The sequence below is a fragment of the Lissotriton helveticus genome, chromosome 8, assembly GCF_964261635.1.
Source record: "Lissotriton helveticus chromosome 8, aLisHel1.1, whole genome shotgun sequence".
Lineage (NCBI taxonomy): Eukaryota > Metazoa > Chordata > Amphibia > Caudata > Salamandridae > Lissotriton > Lissotriton helveticus.
Window position 1 is genome coordinate 1,246,524,928 of NC_136069.1, and position 22,131 is coordinate 1,246,547,058.

The 22,131-nt window shown below is 48.7% G+C and overlaps 1 protein-coding gene across 1 annotated transcript in view; it reads left to right on the forward strand.

Annotated features, from left to right (window-relative positions):
* Window positions 1-22,131, forward strand: part of HERC2 (HECT and RLD domain containing E3 ubiquitin protein ligase 2) — a 1,611,099-nt gene that overhangs the window by 882,075 nt on the left and 706,893 nt on the right. Inside the window, 4 exon segments of the mRNA XM_078658234.1 lie at window positions 9,558-9,648; window positions 10,358-10,535; window positions 21,536-21,617; window positions 21,720-21,891. Of these exon segments, the coding sequence (XP_078514360.1) occupies window positions 9,558-9,648; window positions 10,358-10,535; window positions 21,536-21,617; window positions 21,720-21,891 (523 nt within the window).

Sequence of the window (22,131 nt, forward strand, 5' to 3'; positions counted from 1 at the left end):
ACTCGCTCGCAGACGCTTTTCGGCACGAGTGGAGCTGCGGTCTGTTGTTCGCCTTTCCGCCTATAGCACTTCTGCCCAGAGTGCTGAAGAAGATCAGGCGCAACCGGGCCCAATTCATTCTGGTGACTCCAGACTGGGCTCGAAGAGTATGGTATCACAAGCTACTCCATATGAGCATCGATCCCCCGCTCTGTCTGCCTCTTCGGGAGGATCTTCTGTCGCAGTAGCAGGGGACGGTCTTCCACCCGAACCTTTACAGCCTCCACCTCCATGCGTGGAGATTGAGCGGTGACAGTTGACTGCTTTTGACCTTCCTCCCGAGGTCTGTAATGTCATTCTGGAAAAGTTCTCCGAAGAAAACTGACGTAGGTGCGCCGGGGTGGGACTTATATGACCTCGCTAACGTCACGTACACGGACGCTGCCTGGGCGGAGTCGCATGATACCGTCCCCCCGGTGCACAGGAATGCTGTGGCAAAAAATTGTCCGGATCCAGTCTCACGCCTGGGGATAATTCTACGTTAAGAAATCTGCGGCTAGAATCGTCACTACCAAATACTTTGTTACCGAAGGTAAGTAACTCGTACATTACTACACCACTCAACCTCTGTTTCAGAGTCTGAGGTTATTTCGATTGGTCTTTGAGGCATGCCACAAGCTGGCTTATTCTTGGTCTTTGTTCATTGGAGTCTATTTTATTCGGGAATAATGGAATAAACGGTCTCTCGCCTGTTGCTTTTGGTTACAAGCACTCTTCATTAGTTATATTACAAAGAAAGATTGTCAATGACCGGAAGCCCTTTAGCCATGTCTTGAGAAAGATCTTTGGGACAAAGCATTCCACTCCTTCCCACCTACAGATCTTACGTTATTGCAACAAGAACATTCTTTTGTACCTTCTGCTCGTGTTTATAATTGGCTAGAAGTTTCCTTTAATTGTTGAACTGTACTGTAGCTAGTTGGAGGAGGCAAGATGGCCGCTGACATGCCGTAGGGAGCAGACGCCTTTTTTCTTGCTTCTGCTATGATGAAATTTTGGTATTGCCTCTGAGGTGCTGCTTGACTGCTGTTGCTAAAAAAAAAGCTGGATTTGAGTAGGAATATGTGGGGTGCGGAGTATGCCTCACTCATTTGAACTGATTCATCGCATCATCGTTTGGCTAAAGAGAAGTGCAGTGCGATTGCCTTATTTCAATCTTTGACTAAACACGCTGAGAATTGACGCTTTACAACAAGGGCTAAGACGAGCTGAGAAGGAAGCTATGGCCCCTCGAATCCAGAAGCCACAGAACGATCAGGAAAAGGAAAAAGAAGGGGAAGCGGACAAAGCTATTTTTAGTGATACGGGCACGGCATCAATGTCAGCTACAATGTCGACTAATCTAAGATCAGCAGCTCAATTGCGGAGAAACAAAAGACAGGAGAATACAGAGAATACGGAAAGCATTCCATCGGAAAAAAGCATACCGTCAAAAGATAAGGAAAAGGAAAAGAAAACTGCAGTTAGCAAAAAGAATGCTAAACGCCAGAATAGCGAAGTGACTACTAAGGAGGGGAATTTACGACAGCCTACCCTTCGTGAGTCATTTGCAACACAAGCAACACCAGCAGCACAAGTAACAAGACCAGTAACAGGACCGGTAACCCACGCCTCCCCTGTAGCTCGTAGGGTGGGAGACGGCAGCGCGGGAGATGCAGTGGAGACAGCGGAGACGGAGGAGACAGAGGCACCTAGCCCAGAGCTGCTCGATGACCGGATGTGGACGGTGGAGACTGGCGCGGCTACTGAGTGCGGCGTTTTGAGCTCGGGGAGGCAGCGATCGCCTGCACGTCTGATTGTGGCCGCGGATGCTGTGCAGGATGGGCAGGCTGCGGGGACTGGCGCTGATGCTGCTGTGGCCGTTGATGGTGGTGTGATGGTGGTGGAGCACAGTTGAAAGCGCAGGTGATGCAAACAGACTCTGCAGTTTCTGCAAAACAAACTGGTAAGGAGGGCGCCGCGGGGGACGAATCTTTACCGGTGATTGGGCGTAATCCTGAAACCGAGGCTATTGATGGCAGAGAATCATCCGTAGAGGTGGATACTTGCATCCTCCCATCACCTCTATTATTGATTGAAAATGGGCGCATTGATTTACAACGTACCTCTGCAATACTTGACGACGGAAATAGTAAATCTAGGGATATTGAGGTGGGCCCAAAGGAGGGTCTAGAGCCCAATATCCCGTTACTATCAGGTATAGACCAGATACCGCGACCCAAGGGCGATCTCACTAACATTTATACTGATCCTGTTGAGGCTGTAAGTGACCCAAACTCTGATGTGCACAATGCATGCATTGAGTCTGGAATACAGGTAGGAGATGCATTGCTCAACCCAGGATCTCCCAGTGACGATTGTTTTTTCTCTGTCAATGATGAGGAGGGGAATGAGGACGATGAAAAGACAGCATCTGGCTCCGCAACGGGAAGCCAGTCCGACACCTCAGAAGCTGAGGGGAGAATAGACTCAGCAGTCTCATCTCAAGGAAGCAAATCAATACACAAGGTATGCACAAAATGAAGGGCTAAGCCACTGAGAAGTCTCAAGAGTAGATCACATAACTGGGCAAAGAATAGTGTGAGCCCGACCCATGCAGAGGTATCTAAAAAGCTAGACTGGGATTACTCAGCAACCTCCCAGCTTTACCAAGAAGGTGGCACTACTTTATTTCAAACTCAGAAAAACACCTCAGGACAGACAACCACTATGGATATGCTTTATGCCACTTTGAAAGAAATGCAGGGGGAGGCAAGAAGTGAGTCTGGGAGGGCGAAGCAGGCCAACCAGAAAATACAGGGCTCATTACGCAAGGTGAATAAACTTTACGCAGACATGGAAGCCAGGGTCACAGAAGTGGAGGCAAGAACTGAGAGACTAGAGGAGGATGTTGAGAAATGGAATGAGTTCAAAAACGATCGGGAAAAGATGGCGTCGGATGTTCATTGGAAGCTCGAGGACTATGAAAATAGGCAACGAAGGAACAATGTTAGACTTCTAGGGGTCGCGGAAGGGAAAGAGGGGCAGGATGTGCGAGCATTTGTTGTTGCTTTACTTAAGGGGGCTTTTCCAGAGTTGTCGGTCTGGAATTGGGATATTGAGATACAAAGGGCTCACAGGTTCCCTATGGTACAAAGGAGAGATCAAATATCAGATAAACCGAGGGTGATTCTGATATATGTAGGAAATTTCCTTTTAAGGCAGGAAATTATGGATAAAGCTAAACCTGAGGCTAGACGATCCCACGACGGCATAACATTTTTTGCCCGGCCGGACTTCTGCCACGCGACAGTGGAAAGGCGTTGGCGCATGAGGCAAATGATAACCCCCTTTAAAAATATCGGTTGTGAGGCCTATTTAATGTTTCCTTGTCGCCTTAAAGTTATTTTTAATGGACATACTAAGATTTTCTTTTCAGAAATCAAAGCGCAGGCATATTTGGATGAGGTCAAAGGGAGAAAAGAAGGTTCCAAGTCTACGATGATGGTCCCTAAACATCGGAAGTAATAAGACATGGTTCAGGAGGGGGGGGGGGGGGGGAAGAGGATGAGTTTAAGGGTAAAAATTCTTGGATTAAAATGTATTAGCAGCAGTAATATCTAGTGGATTGTATTTCAGAGGCATGTGTTTTTTGGAGTGGGAGCAGGAGGGGCGGGTGGCACTTGGGGCTACAGCTGTCACGCATAGGTCAGGACTGACCTATTTGCCCGTAAGGGGGGTTGGGAGGGGGGAAGGGGTACAGAGCACAGTGTTTTTTGTTTGAGTTATCACATGCAGGACAGTATAGAAAATGTTGATGTGTTTAATTGGGAGAATGTATCTCAGCAAGAGATAAATGTCAAAATACTGTTTTTTACTGGTATGAGCCTGACGGGAAATCCATTTGAGGTACACTAATGAGTATACGTGTAGTTACGATCAATGTCTGCGGTCTAAATGATCGAATTAAAAGGCAGAAGGTTGCAACTTGGCTAAGATCTCTAAATGTGGACCTGGTGTGTCTGCAGGAAACCCATGTAGAAGGGGGACAAGGATACCTATTAGAACAACTGGGATTTACCGTATTAGCATATTCTAAGCAAGGGGCTAAGAATAGAGGAGTGGCAATATTAGCGAAAGGTAGGGATATAACAGTAAGGAGGAAGCTTGAAGATCAATGGGGGGAGATGGGTCCTAATAGAGTGCAAAGTTAATGAGAAATGGATTACTGTTGGCTGTGTTCATGGTTCAACGGAAGATGATCCGGATATTCTGGATTTCTTGGATTTAGAATTAGCCACATGGTCCCCTAATGTAATCTTGGCTGGGGATTTTAATATTAATGGGGCAGGAGGACTGGGAATGGCCCCCGGTGGGGGTTACCACGGTAGGAAAAAGAGTTTGGCGTTCACTATATAAACTTATAAGGAATAATGCGTTAGTGGATGTATGGGGGTTTTTAAAACCTACTGAGCAGGGATTTACTTACTACTCAGCCCCACATAAAGTTTGTGCTAGACTACTTTTTTATTTCATACTCTCTGCAACCTAAAGTTAAGATTGAAAGACTACCACGGATAATATCCGATCATAATCCCCTGATCTTAACACTAAATACTGGGGTGAGCACGGACCTGCCCCGAATCTGGACATTTGAGAGAGGGCTATTAAAGGATGATGCCTACCTTATGCATATGAGGATGTGGATTAGGAGTTTCTTAGATATCAATAGAGGCAGTACGTCAACAGGGAATATGTGGGACTCATTTAAGGCGGCCATTAGAGGGGAGACAATAAGCTTTAGTGTAGCAAGTCGAAGAAGGGTTAGACAAAGAGAGGCGGAGCTGGCTCAAGCAGTGGTAGAGGCAGAGGAGGAATTAACTCAGAGTGTGCTTAGAGGTGCCCCTCTAGATCAAGTACTGATTAGAATAGCAAAAGCAAGGATGGAGGCGGAGGAAGATATAGCTAACAAGGCAGCGAAAATATATATAGCAAATAGAGAAAGATGCTATGAATTTAACGAAACTGTTGGCCGCACACTTGCTACACGCACAAGACAGAATGTCTCTCCAGGGCAAATAAGAGAGATACAGTATGGCACAGGAGCAGTAGTCACAGATTCAGAAGGGATACAAGAAGTCTTCAGAAAATTTTATACTTCCTTGTATGATCAAGATTGCCTGACTGATATTCCTAAAATAAGGAATTACCTATATAACATACTGGCAGCTACACTATTAGAAGAACAGACTAATATACTGGAGGCTTTGTTTACACCAGAAGAAATATTGACTGCTTTAACCAGCCTCCCGTCTGGGAAGGCTGCAGGACCTGACCAAATCCCATTGGAATTTTATAAAACGTTTTGTGATATAATTAAAAATGATTTTATTGCCACAATGCAGCAAGGGCAGACAGGTATATCAACTCCAAATAGCTGGGCAGGGGCGGATATTGTTATAATTTTTAAAAAGGGTAAGCCACCAAAAAAACCTGGGTCCTCGAGGCCAATAACTTTAATGAATACAGACACAAAAGTATACTCGAAGATACTCGCCCTTAGAATAGCGAAGATAATTGACACTTTGGTTAGTATTAACCAACATGGGTTTATTCCAGGGAGGGGTACTACCCATCATATACGAAAGGTTATTACTCTATTTGATTTTGCAGAGGTAACAGGAAACCCGTTCGCTGTGATGTTATTGGATGCTGAAAAAGCTTTTGATCGGGTTTCCTGGGACTTTCTTTGGTTTATTTTGGGGAGGGAATAGTGAAAGCCCTACAGGTACTATATGCAGGACCGACTGCTCGTATAAGAGTAAACGGAGGGTATACGTTATCTTTTCAGATAAAGAGGGGTACAGGGCAGGGGTACCCCTGCTCCCCGCTTTTATTTGCCCTCTATATGGACCCCTATATAAGGAGTATAGAATTAAATGACAATATTTCCCCAGTAGAGACTGGTAGGGGCCCGTGCAAAATCCTGGCTTATGCTGTCGATGTGGCGATTGTAACATCTAGACCCACAGAAGCTATAGAGCTGGTTGAGGCAGAAGCACAATTATTTGGAGAAGTGTCTGGTTATGCACTCAATACTGCAAAAACGCAAATTATTAAAAATAGCAAAATAGTTTGTACTGATTCCTGGGTGGTCCAAAGTGGAGTTTATCTAGGGGTAACAATAACCCCGGATTTAGATAACCTTGTGGAGTTAAATATATCGCCAATAATAAATAAAGCTAAGAAGGATTTGCATAGATTAAATAATATACATTTTTCAATAGTAGGCCGAACCAACATAGTCAAAATGATCTTTCTCCCAAAGTTTTTGTATTTATTTAGGGCCATACCCTTATTATTTGAAGGAAATGGTTTAAGCTTCTGGAACATATGGTAAATCGATTTGTCTGGACACATGAGAAGACTCGAAGGGCACTTAGATACATGACACTACCGAGGGAACGAGGGGGGTGGGCCCTGTCGGATTTAAAATTATATTAATGGGCAGCATGCCTCCAATATATGACAGGTCTGCTTGGAGGAGCAGAGAATGAAGGATATTCTGAGTTAGGAACACTGGCAATTTATTCTATAGTTTTAGGGGATCAAGTGGAAAACTTTCTGTTGAAGTTTGCAGAATATAGTTACTTTAAGAGAATTAAATTCAAAACGGTTATGGCCGCTTACAAGGTCTGGTTTTCCTTTTCGAAAAAATTTGGCCTAGGACGATATAATGCCTATACTAGGATGAGTAATAATCTGAATTTTCCTGGTGATATATTTTCAGGGGCTGTGTTTTCGGATTGGGGTAACCATGGGATTTTCAAATTGGGTGATTTGATAGGAGCACAGGGGGTGATGCAGTTTAATAATTTGCAAGCAATATACGGGCTGAATACTAATCATTACTTTAAATATTTGCAAATTAGAAGTTTTATTTTGAAAAAACTGGAGGGCCGGCGGGATTTGCAACAAATTCAATTTTGGACACTATACAGGCCGGTACAGATTGTACAATTAAAAGATTTTATTCAGAATTAATAGAGTATCAACCCGATGATCTGGAAAAATATGAAGGAAAATGGATACGAACAGTGAGTATAGAGAAGGAACGTTTCTATAAATCTTTGGAACTAGGGCAGAAATTATTATGTTCAGCATCACTTCAGGCACAGCACTTTAAAACGCTGTACTTTCTGTATTATACTCCATCCAGGTTGGCGCAGTGTGGAGGAGTAGCTGGCACTACGTGTCCGAGATGTGACAGTACTCAGGCTGATTTAGTCCACATGTTTGCTGTTTGCCCACACTTAAAAACAACCCAAGAGGAAATTGAAGTATTCCTTAAAAGATCATTACCAATAGAAATCTCTCTAACACCATCACTCATACTCCTAGGAATAGAGGATAGACTAGGTAAGACTAATTACCAGTATTTTATTTTTGTGGCTATGTATTGCTACAGCATGGCTAGACCGTTTGCCACCTACTTTCCATCAGTGGTTAAACAAATTATTAGCTGCATTTAACCTTGAGAAAGCGATTTACACAAGGAGGGGCAGAATAGGTAAGAAACTTGGAAATGAGATATGGGATTATATACAGAAGTGGAAAGAGAGAGATCCAGGGTAGATAAATTGTCTGGAATTTCTGTTTTATTGTAACTATATGTCTTGCTTTGCCTTCATTTATAGTTTATCTCTTATGTTTGACTTATTGTTATAATTTTTTTTATAACTTGTGATAAGTCCTGCATGGTAAAATGTAATGAATTTTCTTTTGTGTTCTGTACAACGAAAATGGGGGGGGGGGGGGGAACTCAAATAAAAATATAAAAAAAAAAAAAACAATTGTTCAACTGTAGATTTAAGCTCCCTCATTTTTCTACATATTCAGAGACACTATCCTTTGCCTCTGCTTTTCATTTAGATTCTCTTCAATCCAATAATGGTGGTGTGGAAGAAACCTCATTCTGTCTGGGCATTGCATTGTCAGACTTTGAGAACGCAATGCCCTACACCTAACATCTATACACGTTCACCCCCTTTCCTCATCCTTATCTGATGTTTTGTTGTTCGTTCTTTCATTGGCCTTGAAAGGTTTTGCTCTGGGCACTGTTAAAGGGTACCTTTTAGCCATATTGGCATTCTTGCAGCAACCAGATCAGCCCTTCCTGTTAAAGTCACCAGTTGTGACTCGTTTTATTAAGGGACTACAGCATATGTTCCCTTTAAAACCCAGTGGGACCTGAACCTAGTTTTAACCTTCCATATGTGTGCGCCATTCAAGCCTTTGCACAGTTGTCCTCATCGCTTATTAGCCTTAAAAACTGCTTGTGTAGTAGCCATTACATCAGCCAGGAGGGTTTGTGAGCTGCTTGCACTTTCTGTGCACCCTCCTTAAATATTTCTTCCCACCAAAGTGGTTCTGAAAACAAGTGCCACTTTCCTAGCAAAAGTGGTGACACCTTTTCATGTGGGCCAGACGATCACCTTGCCTACCATCTTTACTTTGCCTCACCCGTCCAAAGAAGAGGGGAGGCTCCCCCGACTCGACCCAGAAAGAGGATTGTCGTTCTATATTGATCATACCAGAGAGTTCCGGGTGGATGTTGAACTTTTCGTTTGGTTCGTTGAGGCGAAGTAAGAGAGGGCGTGCAGCAGTTGCACATCTCACGATGGATAGTGCTGTGCATTAAGATCTGCCACGCAGTGGCCAAGAAGCAACCTTCTGAGGGCCTGCATGCTTATTCCGCTAGAGCCAAGTCTGCGACCACTGTGTTAGCTTGTAGAGTCCCTGTCCTGGACATCTGTCAGCCTGCAACATAGGTATCTCTGCGCACATTTACCAAAAACTATAGCCTGGACAGTCATGTCCATCGTGACAGGCACTTTGCCCGTTCGTTCCTCTAGGACTTCCTGGTCTAAATCTGTTTACAGACCCACCTCCGGAGAGGTATTGCTTGGGTATCTATTCAAAGGTAAGGACTCTGCAGCTAAAAGTCTCTGTCAGATGAACAAGTTACTTAACTTCAGTAATGCCTTAGCTGGTACAGACTGTATGTAGCCACAGATTGCTTACCGACCATCCCATCATCCCCACTCTGTGAACGGATTTCTCCATAAAGGCCATCTCTGCACACTGGTCCATCAGCAACCTTAATGGCTCTGCACTTCTGACGTGGAAATATCACAAGTGATGTACGCACGTTGTGGTGGTGCTGTGGTGGTCCTGTGGTGCTTATATAGACATCATGTACCTCACCTCTGAACTCGATGACGCCTATGACACAGAGCCGATTGATGCCTCCTACCAGTGCACAGAGTTATTGTTCGAAAAGTTTCTAGATCCTGTCTGATGCCTGGGGATGATTCAAATATAAGTAATCTATTGCTACATAGTCTCTACCAGGTAAAGTGTTACTGAAGGTAAGTAACTTGTTCTTTCAGACTGTAGTCCTTATAGACACAGGACAGTAATTATTTTGTAGTTGATATCTTTGCAGGATGCTGTGCTCAAAGAGTTTTATTTTATAGGTGGCAGGCATGCAATGGCTTTAACTGTTGATGGAAAGATTTTTTCTTGGGGCGAAGGAGATGATGGAAAGCTTGGACATTTCAGCAGAATGTAAGTTTTTTTGCATATGTCTGTGCATTGCACTTTGTAACAGAAACAGATTCTTTGTACTGTTATGTGCGATCTATTGTAGATCAATGGGCTAACCTTATAATTGGTTCCATCTTTTACGTGAAGAAGCAATAGCCTTGTGCACTTCTATGTTCCTTAAAACATATTTCAGTGTTTTAAACATTATATTACAAAATGTGTTGGGATGTTTTTCTTTGTTAATCGTACAGTTAAGTACTCTTTTGCTTAATCTTAAATTGGAATAAAAAAAATTGCCATGTGGCACTTGCCATTATGTTTGTCATTGTCCTTCATGATTCTTGCTTTTGCTACCTAAACTCAGCATGCCTTCACTTTTTTTCTTAGTTTTAATTTGATCTGCTTTTATTGTTCAATAATGCAGTTTGTGCTTTTGCTTTTGCAATGTAAACATAAGCTAGGCATCTCAAACAATGATAAATTATTATTTTGCAAGATTATAATTAGAGCTTTGACGTAAGAATTACTTTGGATACATCCTAATTATCCTACTAGTATATACCACTTTTATTCTAATGGCCCTGGGGTTGAACGTTATGTAGTATATTATTGCTTCATATTATTTTTAAATATTTTTCATCCATTAAAAAACATCAAACCTGGATTTTGTGAATTTTTGATTAAGCTCAGCACAATGTTTAACCTGTCTTCTCATGCATATTTTGTTTAGGAACTGTGACAAGCCAAGACTAATAGAAGCTCTTAAAACCAAGCGAATCCGTGATATTGCTTGTGGAAGTTCTCACAGTTCTGCAATCACTTCGAGCGGCGAGCTCTACTCTTGGGGCCTTGGAGAATATGGTCGGCTTGGACATGGTGACAATACAACACAGCTGAAACCTAAGATGGTGAATAGTCAATTATTTGTTCAAGCTTTCATTTCTTTTGACATGACTGACCTGATGCACAAAGTATCCTCATCAGTCCTATGATTTGATAGCGCATACATACTGCTAGGTCCATCTTGCCTGCCTGTATCTCTGACCAAGTAGAAAATACATATTTTACTAGGTCTCCAGCTTTAATTTGCATTCCCTATGATTTTGATGCCAAATTATTGCATCATTCAAAGAATTACATTTTCCTTGAACTGGCCATTTCATTAGACTCGCCCTGTGCAAACCCTTCTCCCTGCCACCACAAACCCAAATGTTCTTGTTTCTGGCTTGGGTAGAACAACATTTCATAGGATCCCGTTTTGTCCCAGCTCTAAACAATCTAACCATCTCTATTCCTCTCGCACAGTAGTCTTGTATCTTGCTGAAAGCATCAGTTTGTGTGTGTTGTATATACCAGACGAATCTGTGTTGCTATCAGTCTAGTCCTCTCTCATGAGAGAGACAAAGTTCACCCTTGTTCCATTGAAGCAGCACATCCTGCTTTGAAAATTGTTGCTGCTTTGAAAAGTACATACATTAAAGTGATTTATGGGCCCAGTGTAACTTAAACAGAAGCTACTTGCAGTAGTTCCTGGCTTTGCATAAATATGGCAGGTATCCCCAGGCTTACAACAAAATGGAGGAGTGCCCTCAAGAGGTTGACTAATACCTCTTTTCAAATGGATATCGAGGTGCGTCTATTACAACCCATAGTGGGACAACCTTTGTCCTTAGAAGACCCCTCACTCACCAACCTAGTTGGTGACATGCTTCATCATCGGGGTCCCACCTGGACAGCCGAGTGCCATCCAGGTGTGCTTCGACACCTGACTACAGTGGAGCTGGTTTTTTGTTTTTTATATGTGCAGAAGAAGTAATATAAAAGTGTATATTAAAATTGTCCAATACTACCCACTTGTAGAATTTATTCTGGAGCGTTTTGGACAATGATTAAAATAATATGGGACACCTTTGCCCGGTTAGGTGGGCTATTGATGTTTCTAAAAAGAGGTCTACATGTTTCAACCTACGTACAAATATGAGGTTTTCGTCAGGACCAATGTGATGCAGACTGGGTGGTATACGCACGCTAAGGCGTACCCTGCCCTCGCCTGCGTAAATCTCTAAATCCCAAAAATCGTGATTAGTTACAAAATACTGTTCTTCTCCATGATTGCTGGACAGTTGTACATATAAACATATACAAACACTGATGGTATCATTAATGGTGCACCTCGTGAACAGCCTTGGTATAAGCTGAGACCACGTCGTGGAAGGATATCCTACATTCTCTATGAGTCATAGAAACCACAGACACACGTGCAGTTGTGTAACAGACTGCGTCTGCTTCAAATATTTGTGCAACCCACTCAGCACTGTACTATATGTGAGCTTTCACACACACATAACCACAACTCACAGATGGCGGTCACGATATACAGTTATTAGGTGGGTGTATAACCTCGAGATCGAGGGGCGCGTGAAAGTGGTTTGTTTGCTTTCTCGCGTTTAGATATATAAAAATATATAAAACATGCTCTCGCAAAACGCACGTGGGGTCAACAGGCCCCTAGCAACCAGTGCGTTACTCTTCAGTGTCTAACTCTCCTTGGAAGAAGTGTGGTGAAAGGAAAAAAGGGGCGAAGAAACCCCTCTTACACGAAGCGCTCTGATTGCGGGCTTCATGGGCGTCCCCGGTCCTGCGTTTGAGATCGCTGCTACAATCGGGGAGGGAAAATAAAAATGAAATAAAAGGTATCCCTAGGCGTCAGCCTGGATTTGGAAAGTTTTCGTCAGCAGTACCCCTGCGTGTCGCTAGGTGTCGTCTGCGGCTCCGCGTCCGTCGTCGGCATCGTGATCGCCGGGCTGACTTCAGTTTTTCTGTTGTCCGCGCCAGCAAGCGCAGATCCGGGAAGACTTAGTCAACTTTTGTCTAAGTTTTTGATCACTTTTCGAGCCGACCCTCGACTCGCGGTGCCGCTAGGAATGCCTGGTTCTAAACCTTGCGAGGAGTGTCACCGCTTGATGTCGGTGACAGACCCCCACCGTCGGTGCCTTTATTGCCTCGGGCCAACCTTGATGACAAGTCGTGCGCCGACTGCTGGGCCTTGACCTCGAAGGCTAGACGGGAGCGGTCCCGTAAGCTGCTCGAGCATGCAGTCTGCTCCGTGCCGCTCGAGGTTCCAGTCGCGGAGCTGCAGTCATTGCCGCTTGGCGAGCCACCAACACTCGTCCAGCTCCAAGTCCTCAGGTAAGTTGAGCCATTCGAAAAAGAAGTCGAAGAGGCGTTATCGCTCTTCCAACTCCCCCCGAAGCTCGCGCGATGCGGCCTAGGGTTTGGGCGACACCGCCCACGTGGCTGCGACGGAGCCGCAGGTACAGCGTCCAGCTCCATACCCGCCGGTCCCTGGGCTGCACGCTGCACCAGAGGAGGTCAGCGCGTTTCTCTCGCCCATGAGTTCACGCTTTCCTCCGTCGAACCTGCTGAGGCGCCTTCGGGCCCTGCGGGTCTGACTGGGAGCCCTAGTGGGCCGGCGGCTCGGGCCCCGGCGCTGTTGGGGGCTTCGGCCCCAGCGCCGTTGACGACTCATGTCACGATGCCGCAGGGCTCCGCAGGATCCAGGCCTGGATCCGGGCCGTCGCCAGTCAACCTCACGACTCCTCCGCTGGCGCCTACCCCAAGGGTGTCGCTCCGGTCCAAGCCCCCCTCAGGCCTTCCTGTGGGTCGGAACGTGGCCCGACGCCACCGCCTGGCTGCGGCGACCCTAGCTTCCTGTCCGTGCACCCCACCCCCGAGAGCCTGGTGATCCAGGTCTCTATGTCCCAGACCGCATTCCCGACCGCTCCTCCGGATCGGTAATCCAAAAGGTATGATCAGTTTGGGAGGAAACTGTTCTCCTCTCTGAGTTTGGGGCTGAGGTCTGTCAACACCGCCTGCCTCTTGGGCCGTTACACCCACTCTATGTGGGATACGGTTGCGGACGTGCTGCCACAGTGTCCGGACTAGGCCCGGGCAAAGCACGCCCAAGCCCTGGCGGAAGGGCGGGATGCAGCACGGTACTCAATTAGGTGTGGACTTGACACCACAGACTCACTGGGTAGGGCGATTGCAACGACGGTGGCGGTTCGGCGCCACACCTGGCTGAGGTCCGCCAACTTTTCATGGGATGTCCAGGCCTTACTCATAGACCTGCCCTTCGATGGCCGTCGCCTTTTTGGCGACAAAGCAGACAGTGCGCTGGAACGTTTCAAGGACTCCAGTCCTTGGGCCTAGGCCAGCGCCAGCAAACTTCCGCTTTTCGACCCTTTCGTGGCCAAGGAAGGGGCGCCCCCATACGTCCAGTCAGTCACATGCCGCAGAACCAGCCCCAACGCGGTCGCGGACATGGTAACCGCCATGGCGGTGCCGGGGGTCAACGGCAGGGTCAGTCCACATCCGCTCCCGCAGCATCTGCCTCTAAGCCTTCCTAGTCCGGCATTTCAGGACAATTCGACGCCAGTGGGGGGCAGGGTTCCCCATCACCTCCTCCACTGGCGCACCATCACGTCAGACAGATGGGTGCTGCAAATTGTCCGAAGGGGCTACTCCTTCCCCTTCGAGGCGACCCCTCCAGCCATGCCACTGCAGTACCACCGCATGAAACTTCTGCAGGAGGAAGTTATGGCCCTATTGGCCAAGGGGGCCATCGAGCGCGTTCCTGGGCCAGAAGTAGGACGTGGTTGCTATTCCCACTACTTTCTGGTACCCAAGAAGGGCAAAGGGGGCCTACGCCCTATCTTGGACCTACGGAGCGTCAACGGCTTCCTCCTGAAGGAGAAGTTAAAGATGCTGACTTTGGCTCAGGTCCTGGGTGCCCTAGACCCAGGAGACTGGATGGTAGCGTTGGACTTGCAGGACGCGTATTTCCACATCCCCGTTCTGCCGGCCCACCGGCGCTACCTGCGGTTCACGGTACACCACGAGCACTTTCAGTTTACCATGCTCTCCTTCGGCCTTACCAGCGCCCCTCGGGTATTCACGAAAGTGATGGCGGTGGTCGCAGCTCATCTGGCCAGATTAGGGGTTTCAGTCTTCCCCTATCTCGACGACTGGTTGTTGAATGCGGGCTCGCCCCAGACAGTCGTCTCCCACCTCCAGACTACGGCCGACCTCCTGCACTCGCGGGGGTCCTCCATCAACGTGCCGAAGTCACACCTGTGCCCTTCTCAGAAGCTCCTTTTCATCGGAGCGGTTCTGGATTTGGCGCAGTTTCGGGTTTTTCCCCCCCGAACAGCGGGTTCGGGATATTCAGGCTCTGATATCGATCTTTCAGCCTTTATCCTGAGTTTCGTTCTGGCGCAGGGGGTGTCCTGACCCCAGCTGTAGCGCCTCAGGCCCGCCCCTGACATCGGTGCCCTCACTGCTGCCTCGCTCTCGCCTCCGTTGCCCTTATTTTAAATTCCTGCTTCTGTTGTTCGTGCTTCTCGATGCTGCCTCGTTCTCTCTTCCGTACCCTTAATGTAAATTCCTACTGCTGGTGTTCATGTCTCTGTTGCCCTGATTGTTTTTTTTTTCTGGTGTATTTCTGCCCTGGTATTAGCTGTGTCCTTTAGTAGTGTATTGTACCCCCCGGTGTGCCCCCCACTTCCCGCCGCCGCTCCCTCACTGCCCCGCCCCCTTTTCTGCTGTAAACCCCATTGGCCGCCCCGCTCCCGCCTACCAGCTGCTCCTCCCTCCCAGTTCGCCTCATATGGAGGCTGCGCGCACGCGCAGCGTTCTCGCGCAGCGAACGCGCCGATTGTGCGCCGAAGGCGCGCCAAAGGCAAGCCCGTCTGCGCCCGTCCACGCCTGGACCGCGCCCAGCGCCACAACCCCTGGCCCCCGTCGCCGCCAGCCCCCCCGACGGACTTACGACGCCACCACCCTCCACGAACTCAACACCGGCAGAAACCCCGCCTGCTACCAAGCCACCCCGAAACGCACCCACGGACCCTTCACCTGCCAAGTCTGCAAACACACCTGCCTCCGATCCTGCACTGCACCAGCCAAGACCTAGACGAGCACCAGCAACTCCCACCTCAAGTGCATCCTGCTCAACACCCGCTCCATCCACAGGCACGCTATTGAACTCTGGAACCTCCTCGACACTACATCACCAGACGTCGCCTTCCTCACAGAAAGCTGGATGAACGCCTCCTCAGCCCCAGACATCGCCATAGCCGTCCCTGAGGGATACAAGATCACCAGGAGAGACCGCGTCAACCAAACCTGGAGGAGGCATCGTCAACGTCAGAAATACCATCCGCGTCACGACCAACTCAGACGACACCCTCACCGCCGCCGAACACCTTCACTTCCAGATCCACACGACCCCAAGACCACCCTCAGAGGCACCCTCATCTACAGACCCCCGGGACCACGCACACAATTCAGCGAAGCCATCGCGGACCTAGTCAGTCCTCACACCCTCACCTCCACAGACTACATCCTCCTGGGGGACCTCAACTTCCACATGGAGAACAACAAAGACTGCAACACCACCGCCCTGCTGGACAACCTCGCCAACCTCGGACTCAAGCAACTGGTGAACACCCCCATCCACCGCGCCGGCCACACGCTTGACCCCATCTTCTCCTCCAGCAAGCACATCTCCTTCAGCCACACCACCGGCTTACACTGGACAGACCACAGCTGTGTCCGCTTCAACTTCAGGAGAACCATGACTCACCACCGCCCTCAACAGGTTCCCCGCAGAAGCTGGAGCAAGATCACCACCGACCAGCTCACCGTCACCCTCAGCCAGAACCCGCCCACCAACACGACGGACCCCGACGAAGCAGCCCGCAACCTCACACAGTGGCTCACGGACTGCGCCGACGAACTCGCACCACTGAAAAATTCACCCAGCAGACCCGGCAGCAGGAAAGCCTCGTGGTTTACCAACGACCTCAAAAACTCAAAGAAAACCTGCCGTACCCTGGAGAAAGCTTGGCGCCGCAACCAAACTACAGAACACATGACAGCCCTCAAGAACGCCACCCGCAAACACCACCAACTAATCCGCACCACCAAGAAGACAGCATTCAAAGAACGTCTGGACAACAACACCCACAACAGCAAGGAACTCTTCAGCATCGTCAAGGAGCTCTCAAACCCCAGCGCCTGCAACAACGACATCACACTCTCGCAAGACCTCTGCGACTCCCTCGCCGCATTCTTCCATCGCAAGATCGCCGACATTAACAACAGCTTCGGCGCAATGACCACGCACACTACCACCGAACCAGCACCCCCCACCACCACTATCCGCACCTGGACTGCGGTCACCACCGAAGACACCACCCGCATGATGAACACCATCCACTCCGGCTCCCCCACCGACCCATGCCCACACCACATTTTCAAAAAAGCTGACTCCATCATCGCACCCCAACTCCGGGACATCATCAGCAGCTCCTTCGCAACCGCCACCTTCCCGGAGAGCTGGAAACACGCCGAACTGAGCGCTCTCCTGAAGAAACCCACGCGGACCCTACGGATCTCAAAAACGTCCGTCCCATCTCGCTACTACCCTTTCCAGCCAAGGTCATCGAGAAGACAACTCGCCGCCTTCCTCGAGACCAACGGATCCCTCAAACCCTCACAGTCCGGATTCCGAGCAAACCACAGCACCGAGACCGCCCTCATCGCAGCCACCGACGACATCAGGTCAATTCTAGACAACGAGGAAACTGCTGCCCTCATCTTCCTGGACCTATCAGCAGCCTTCGACACCGTGTGTCACCGCGCACTGATACAGCGCCTCAGCAACACTGGAATCCAAGGAGCGGCACTGGACTGGATCTCCTCGTTCCTTGCCGGAAGAACCCAGAGAGTCCGCCTCCCCCCGTTCCGCTCCACGGCCACCGAAGTCACCTGTGGCGTACCACAAGGATCCTCTCTCAGCCCCACCCTCTTCAACGTCTACATGAGCCCCCTCGCAGCCATCGCTCACCAACACAATCTCAACATCATCTCGTACGCCGACGACACCCAGCTGATTCTCTCCCTCACCAACGACCCCACCACCGCCAAAGCCAACCTCCAGGAAGGAATGAAAGACGTCGCAGAATGGATGAAGATCAGCCGCCTAAAACTCAACTCAAACAAGACGGAAGTCCTCATCCTAGGACCACCCCCTCTGCCTGGGCCAACTCCTGGTTGGCACCTGCCCTGGGCAGCGCACCCAAGCCAACGGACCATGCACGCAACCTGGGCTTCATCCTGGACTCCTGCCTCACCATGACCAAGCAAGTGAACGCCGTCTCATCAGCCTGCTTCAACACCCTGCGCATGCTCCGAAATATCTTACGATGGATCCCCACCGAAACCAGGAAGACGGTCACCCAGGCCCTCGTCACCAGCCGTCTGGACTACGGGAACACCCTCTACGCCGGAACCACAGCCAAACTCCAGAAAAGACTCCAGCGCATTCAGAACGCCTCGGCACGACTCATCCTGGACATCCCTCACCGCAGCCACATCTCCGCTCACCTGTCCAACCTGCACTGTCTCTCCGTCAACAAAAGGATCACGTTCAGACTCCTCACCCACGCACACAAGGCCCTCCATGACATGGGCCCGAAGTACCTCAACAGCCGCCTCACCTTCTACACACCCACCCGCCAGCTCCGCTCCGCCAGCCTCTCCCTCGCCTCCGTCCCACGCGTTCGGAAATCCACCATCGGAGGCAGATCCTTCTCCTACCTGGCAGCCAAGACATGGAACTCCCTCCCCACTCACCTACGGCTGACCCAGGACCATCTCTCCTTCAGGAAACAACTCAAGACCTGGCTGTTCGAGCAGTAGCGACTCCCCCCTTCAGCGCCTTTAGACCCTTATGGGTGAGTAGCGCGCTATACAAATTTTTTGAATAATTGATTGATTGATGCTGCGGCTCCTGCGGCTGATGGCCTCCTGCATCCGTCTGGTGCATCACGCCAGGTGGCGGATGCAGGCTCTGCAATGGGACCTGAAGTTTCAGTGGGCCCAGCATCAGGGCAACCTGTCCGACCACATCCTGATCTTGGAGGGCACTGCGAGTCAGTTGCAGTGGTGGCTCACGAACCGTGATTGGGTCAGCGGCAGATCTCTCTCCCTACCCCAACCGGAGCCCTTAGTGGTGATGGATGCGTCCCTCCTGGGATGGGGAGGCCACATTGGAGAGAGGGAGATCAGAGGCCTCTGGTCTCCGGCGGGCGGAGTCCCGGCTCCATACCAACCTACTGGAACTGCGGGCGATCCGACTTGCACTAAAGGCATTCCTTCCCTCTGTCCGGGGAAGTGTGGTGCAGGTGTTCACGGACAACACCACCGCCATGTGGTACTGCAATAAACAGGGTGGGGTGGGGTCGTGGACCATTTTCCAGGAGGCTCTGCGCCTCTGCCAATGGCTGGAACACCAGGACATTACCCTGGGGGTTCAACACCTGGCAGGTTCCCTGAACGCCAGGGCGGACGAACTCAGCCGCCGGTGCATGATGGATCACGAATGGCGTCTGAACTCAGACGTGACGCAAGGTCTCTTTCAGCAGTGGGGAGAGCCTTGGCTAGATCTATTCGCCACCGAAGAGAACGCGCAAACTCATCAGTTCTGCACATTGGAATTTCCAAGGTGGCACTCGCTCTGCGGCGCTTTTCATCGCGAGTGGAGCTGCGGTCTGTTGTACGCCTTTCCGCCTATACCACTTCTGCCGAAAGTGGTGAAGAAGATCATGCGAGACCGGGCCCAAGTCATCCTTGTGGCTCCGGACTAGGAACAAAGATACTGGTATCCTGAGCTACTCAGCATGTCAATCGATCCCCCGATTCGTCTGCCTCTTCAGGAGGACCTTCTGTCGCAGCAGCAGGGGACAGTCCTCCACCCGAACCTGTCCAGTCTACACCTACATGCTTGGAGATTGAGCGGCGGCAGTTGAGGCCATTTGACTTGCCTCCTGAAGTTTGCGATTTTATTCTGGCAGCCAGGCGTCCCGCCACAAAAACGGTATACGCCTGGAGGTGGAACAAATTTGTGGCATGGTGCACAGCATAGGCTTTCAGAGGTTCTCCTCTTCCTTCTTTCTCTTGCCCAGCAGGGCTCTTCTCTGGGCACTTTTAAGGGATACCTCTCGGCCATTTCAGCCTTCTTGAGACTTCCTGATCAGCCTTCTCTTTTCAAGTCCCCTGTTGTAAATAGATTCTTGAAAGGCATCACACACGTTTCCTTCTGTTCCCTTTGTGATGCCTCAGTGGGACTAGAATCTTGTTCTAACATATCTGATGTGCACTCCCTTTGAGCCACTTCATAACTGTCCTCTTCGTCTTCTCACTCTTAAAACTGCATTCCTTGTTGCCATCACCTCTGCCAGGAGAGTGAGTGAGCTACAGGCTCGATGTTCAAAACCTCCTTTCCCCTCTGTCCATCCAGACAAAGTTGTTCTAGGGACCCGTCCTTTTTTCCTGCCCAAGGTAGTCACAGCCTTTCACTTCAGGCAGTCCATCACCTTGCCCACCTTCTTTCTGTCTCCGCATCCCTCGAAAGAGGAAGAGAGGTTCCACCGTCTGGACCCCATACGTGCACTCTCCTTCTATCTAGATCGCACACGCCAGATCCGGGTGGACGACCAGCTCTTTGTTGGTTACATGGGCACTAAGAAGGTACGGGCGGTGCACAAACGGACCATCTCTCGTGGGTTGTCTTGTGCCTCAAGGTTTGCTACTCCTTGGCTAAGAATGAGCCTCCAGTTGGGCTTCGTGCCCATTCCACTCCGGCCACGGCGGCTTCTACTGCCCTGTGTTGGGGAGTCCCCTTGCAGGACATCTGTCAGGCAGCTACGTGGGCATCGCTGCACACGTTTGCTAGACACTACTGCCTAGACAGTCAAGTCCGGAGAGATGGCTTTTTCAGCCGTTCCGTTCTCCAGGACTTTCTGGTGTGACCTTGGTTCGCAGACCCACCACCGGGGTTGGTATTGCTGGGTTATCTATTCTAAGGTAAGGAATCTAACACTAACCTGTTTCTTTCAGGTGCACAAGTTACTTACCATCGGTAACGATATATCTATAAGAAACAGTAGTTAGTGTTAGATTCCTTACTGCCCCATCCATCCTCCCCTTTCTGCCAACCGATATCTAGGGTTAAGGACATCCCTTCAGGGCCCTAGTTTCATGGCACCAGTGTCGGTTTCTGTCATGGCTCTGCGTTCCTGGCACGGAAAGCTATGTACAGAACTGACGTCAGCGCGCGAGGGCGGCGTCTAAGTACGCCAACGTCATCCCGGCGATCACGACGACGTACGCGGAGCAGCAAACGACGCGTAGCGACGCGCAGGGGTAGTGCTTTCCGGACCCAGTCTGACGCCTGGGGATATTCTAAGGTAAGGAAATGAACACTAACTACTGTTTCTTACAGATGTATCGTTACCCAAGGTAAGTAACTTGTGCGTTCAGTCATATGAAATGTGTTCCAATGGATTATGGTTTACTGTACTTATATTGATGTCCACATTGTTTATTTTGACACAAATTCCTGTATTTTAAATCATAACAGTGTACTAAAAAAAGGTTTATAAATGTCCTTGAAGCTTGAGTGTGTGATCGGAATAGATTTTGTATGTATCTTTCGGGCAAGATGGACTTTTCAGTTTAAACTTCAGTACTCTTTGACATATATTTCAGACATGAAGGTTGATAAATTTAACTACAATGAAAAGGACACTTTAATGTTTAGGTGTCAATTTCACATTTATTCTCTAAAGTGGCAGGCACTAGTGCACTTCAAAGGCTTCTATGAGACGGAGGAGCACACAAATGTGATGCTGTTGAACTGTAAAAATAATATGCACCATAGACTTGTATTTTGTTGACTAGAGTGAAGGAACAGTTAATTTCAGTGTTTACATTTGCCCATAATTTCATTTACTCCCATCCTGTGTCTTTCATTCTGTCTTTCATTCTTGTTTTCCTGTAGGTGAAAGTTCTACTTGGTCACAGAGTGATTCAAGTGGCTTGTGGAAGCAGAGATGCTCAAACATTGTCACTGACAGATGAAGGTATTTCAATAATGCACTGTTTTAGAATCATCACTTATTTATACATTCTCTTACAATAAAGGTTGGGCATTGCCACGGCTTAACTCTCTCTCTTATTTTTAGGCCTGGTGTTTTCTTGGGGAGACGGTGATTTTGGCAAGCTTGGTCGAGGAGGAAGTGAAGGTTGCAACATTCCACAGAACATCGAAAGACTGAATGGGCAGGGTGTTTGTCAAATTGAGTGTGGAGCTCAGTTCTCTCTGGCCCTGACCAAATCTGGAGTTGTCTGGACATGGTATGTAGAATAAACTATTATGAACAACTTTTTGCACATATTATCATTTTGTAATAGCTAGATGTTATTACCAATTAGTATTATGTTCGGGTTGAAATTGAGTTTCTGTAACATAGGATCTTCATTGAAGTCATAATGTCAGAATCCTTGCCTCGTTGCATTCAGGGGCTTCAGAACATTTCCAATCACTGTGTATGTTCATATATCCACAAAGACAGTCCAACATGTCTAGATGTTGTG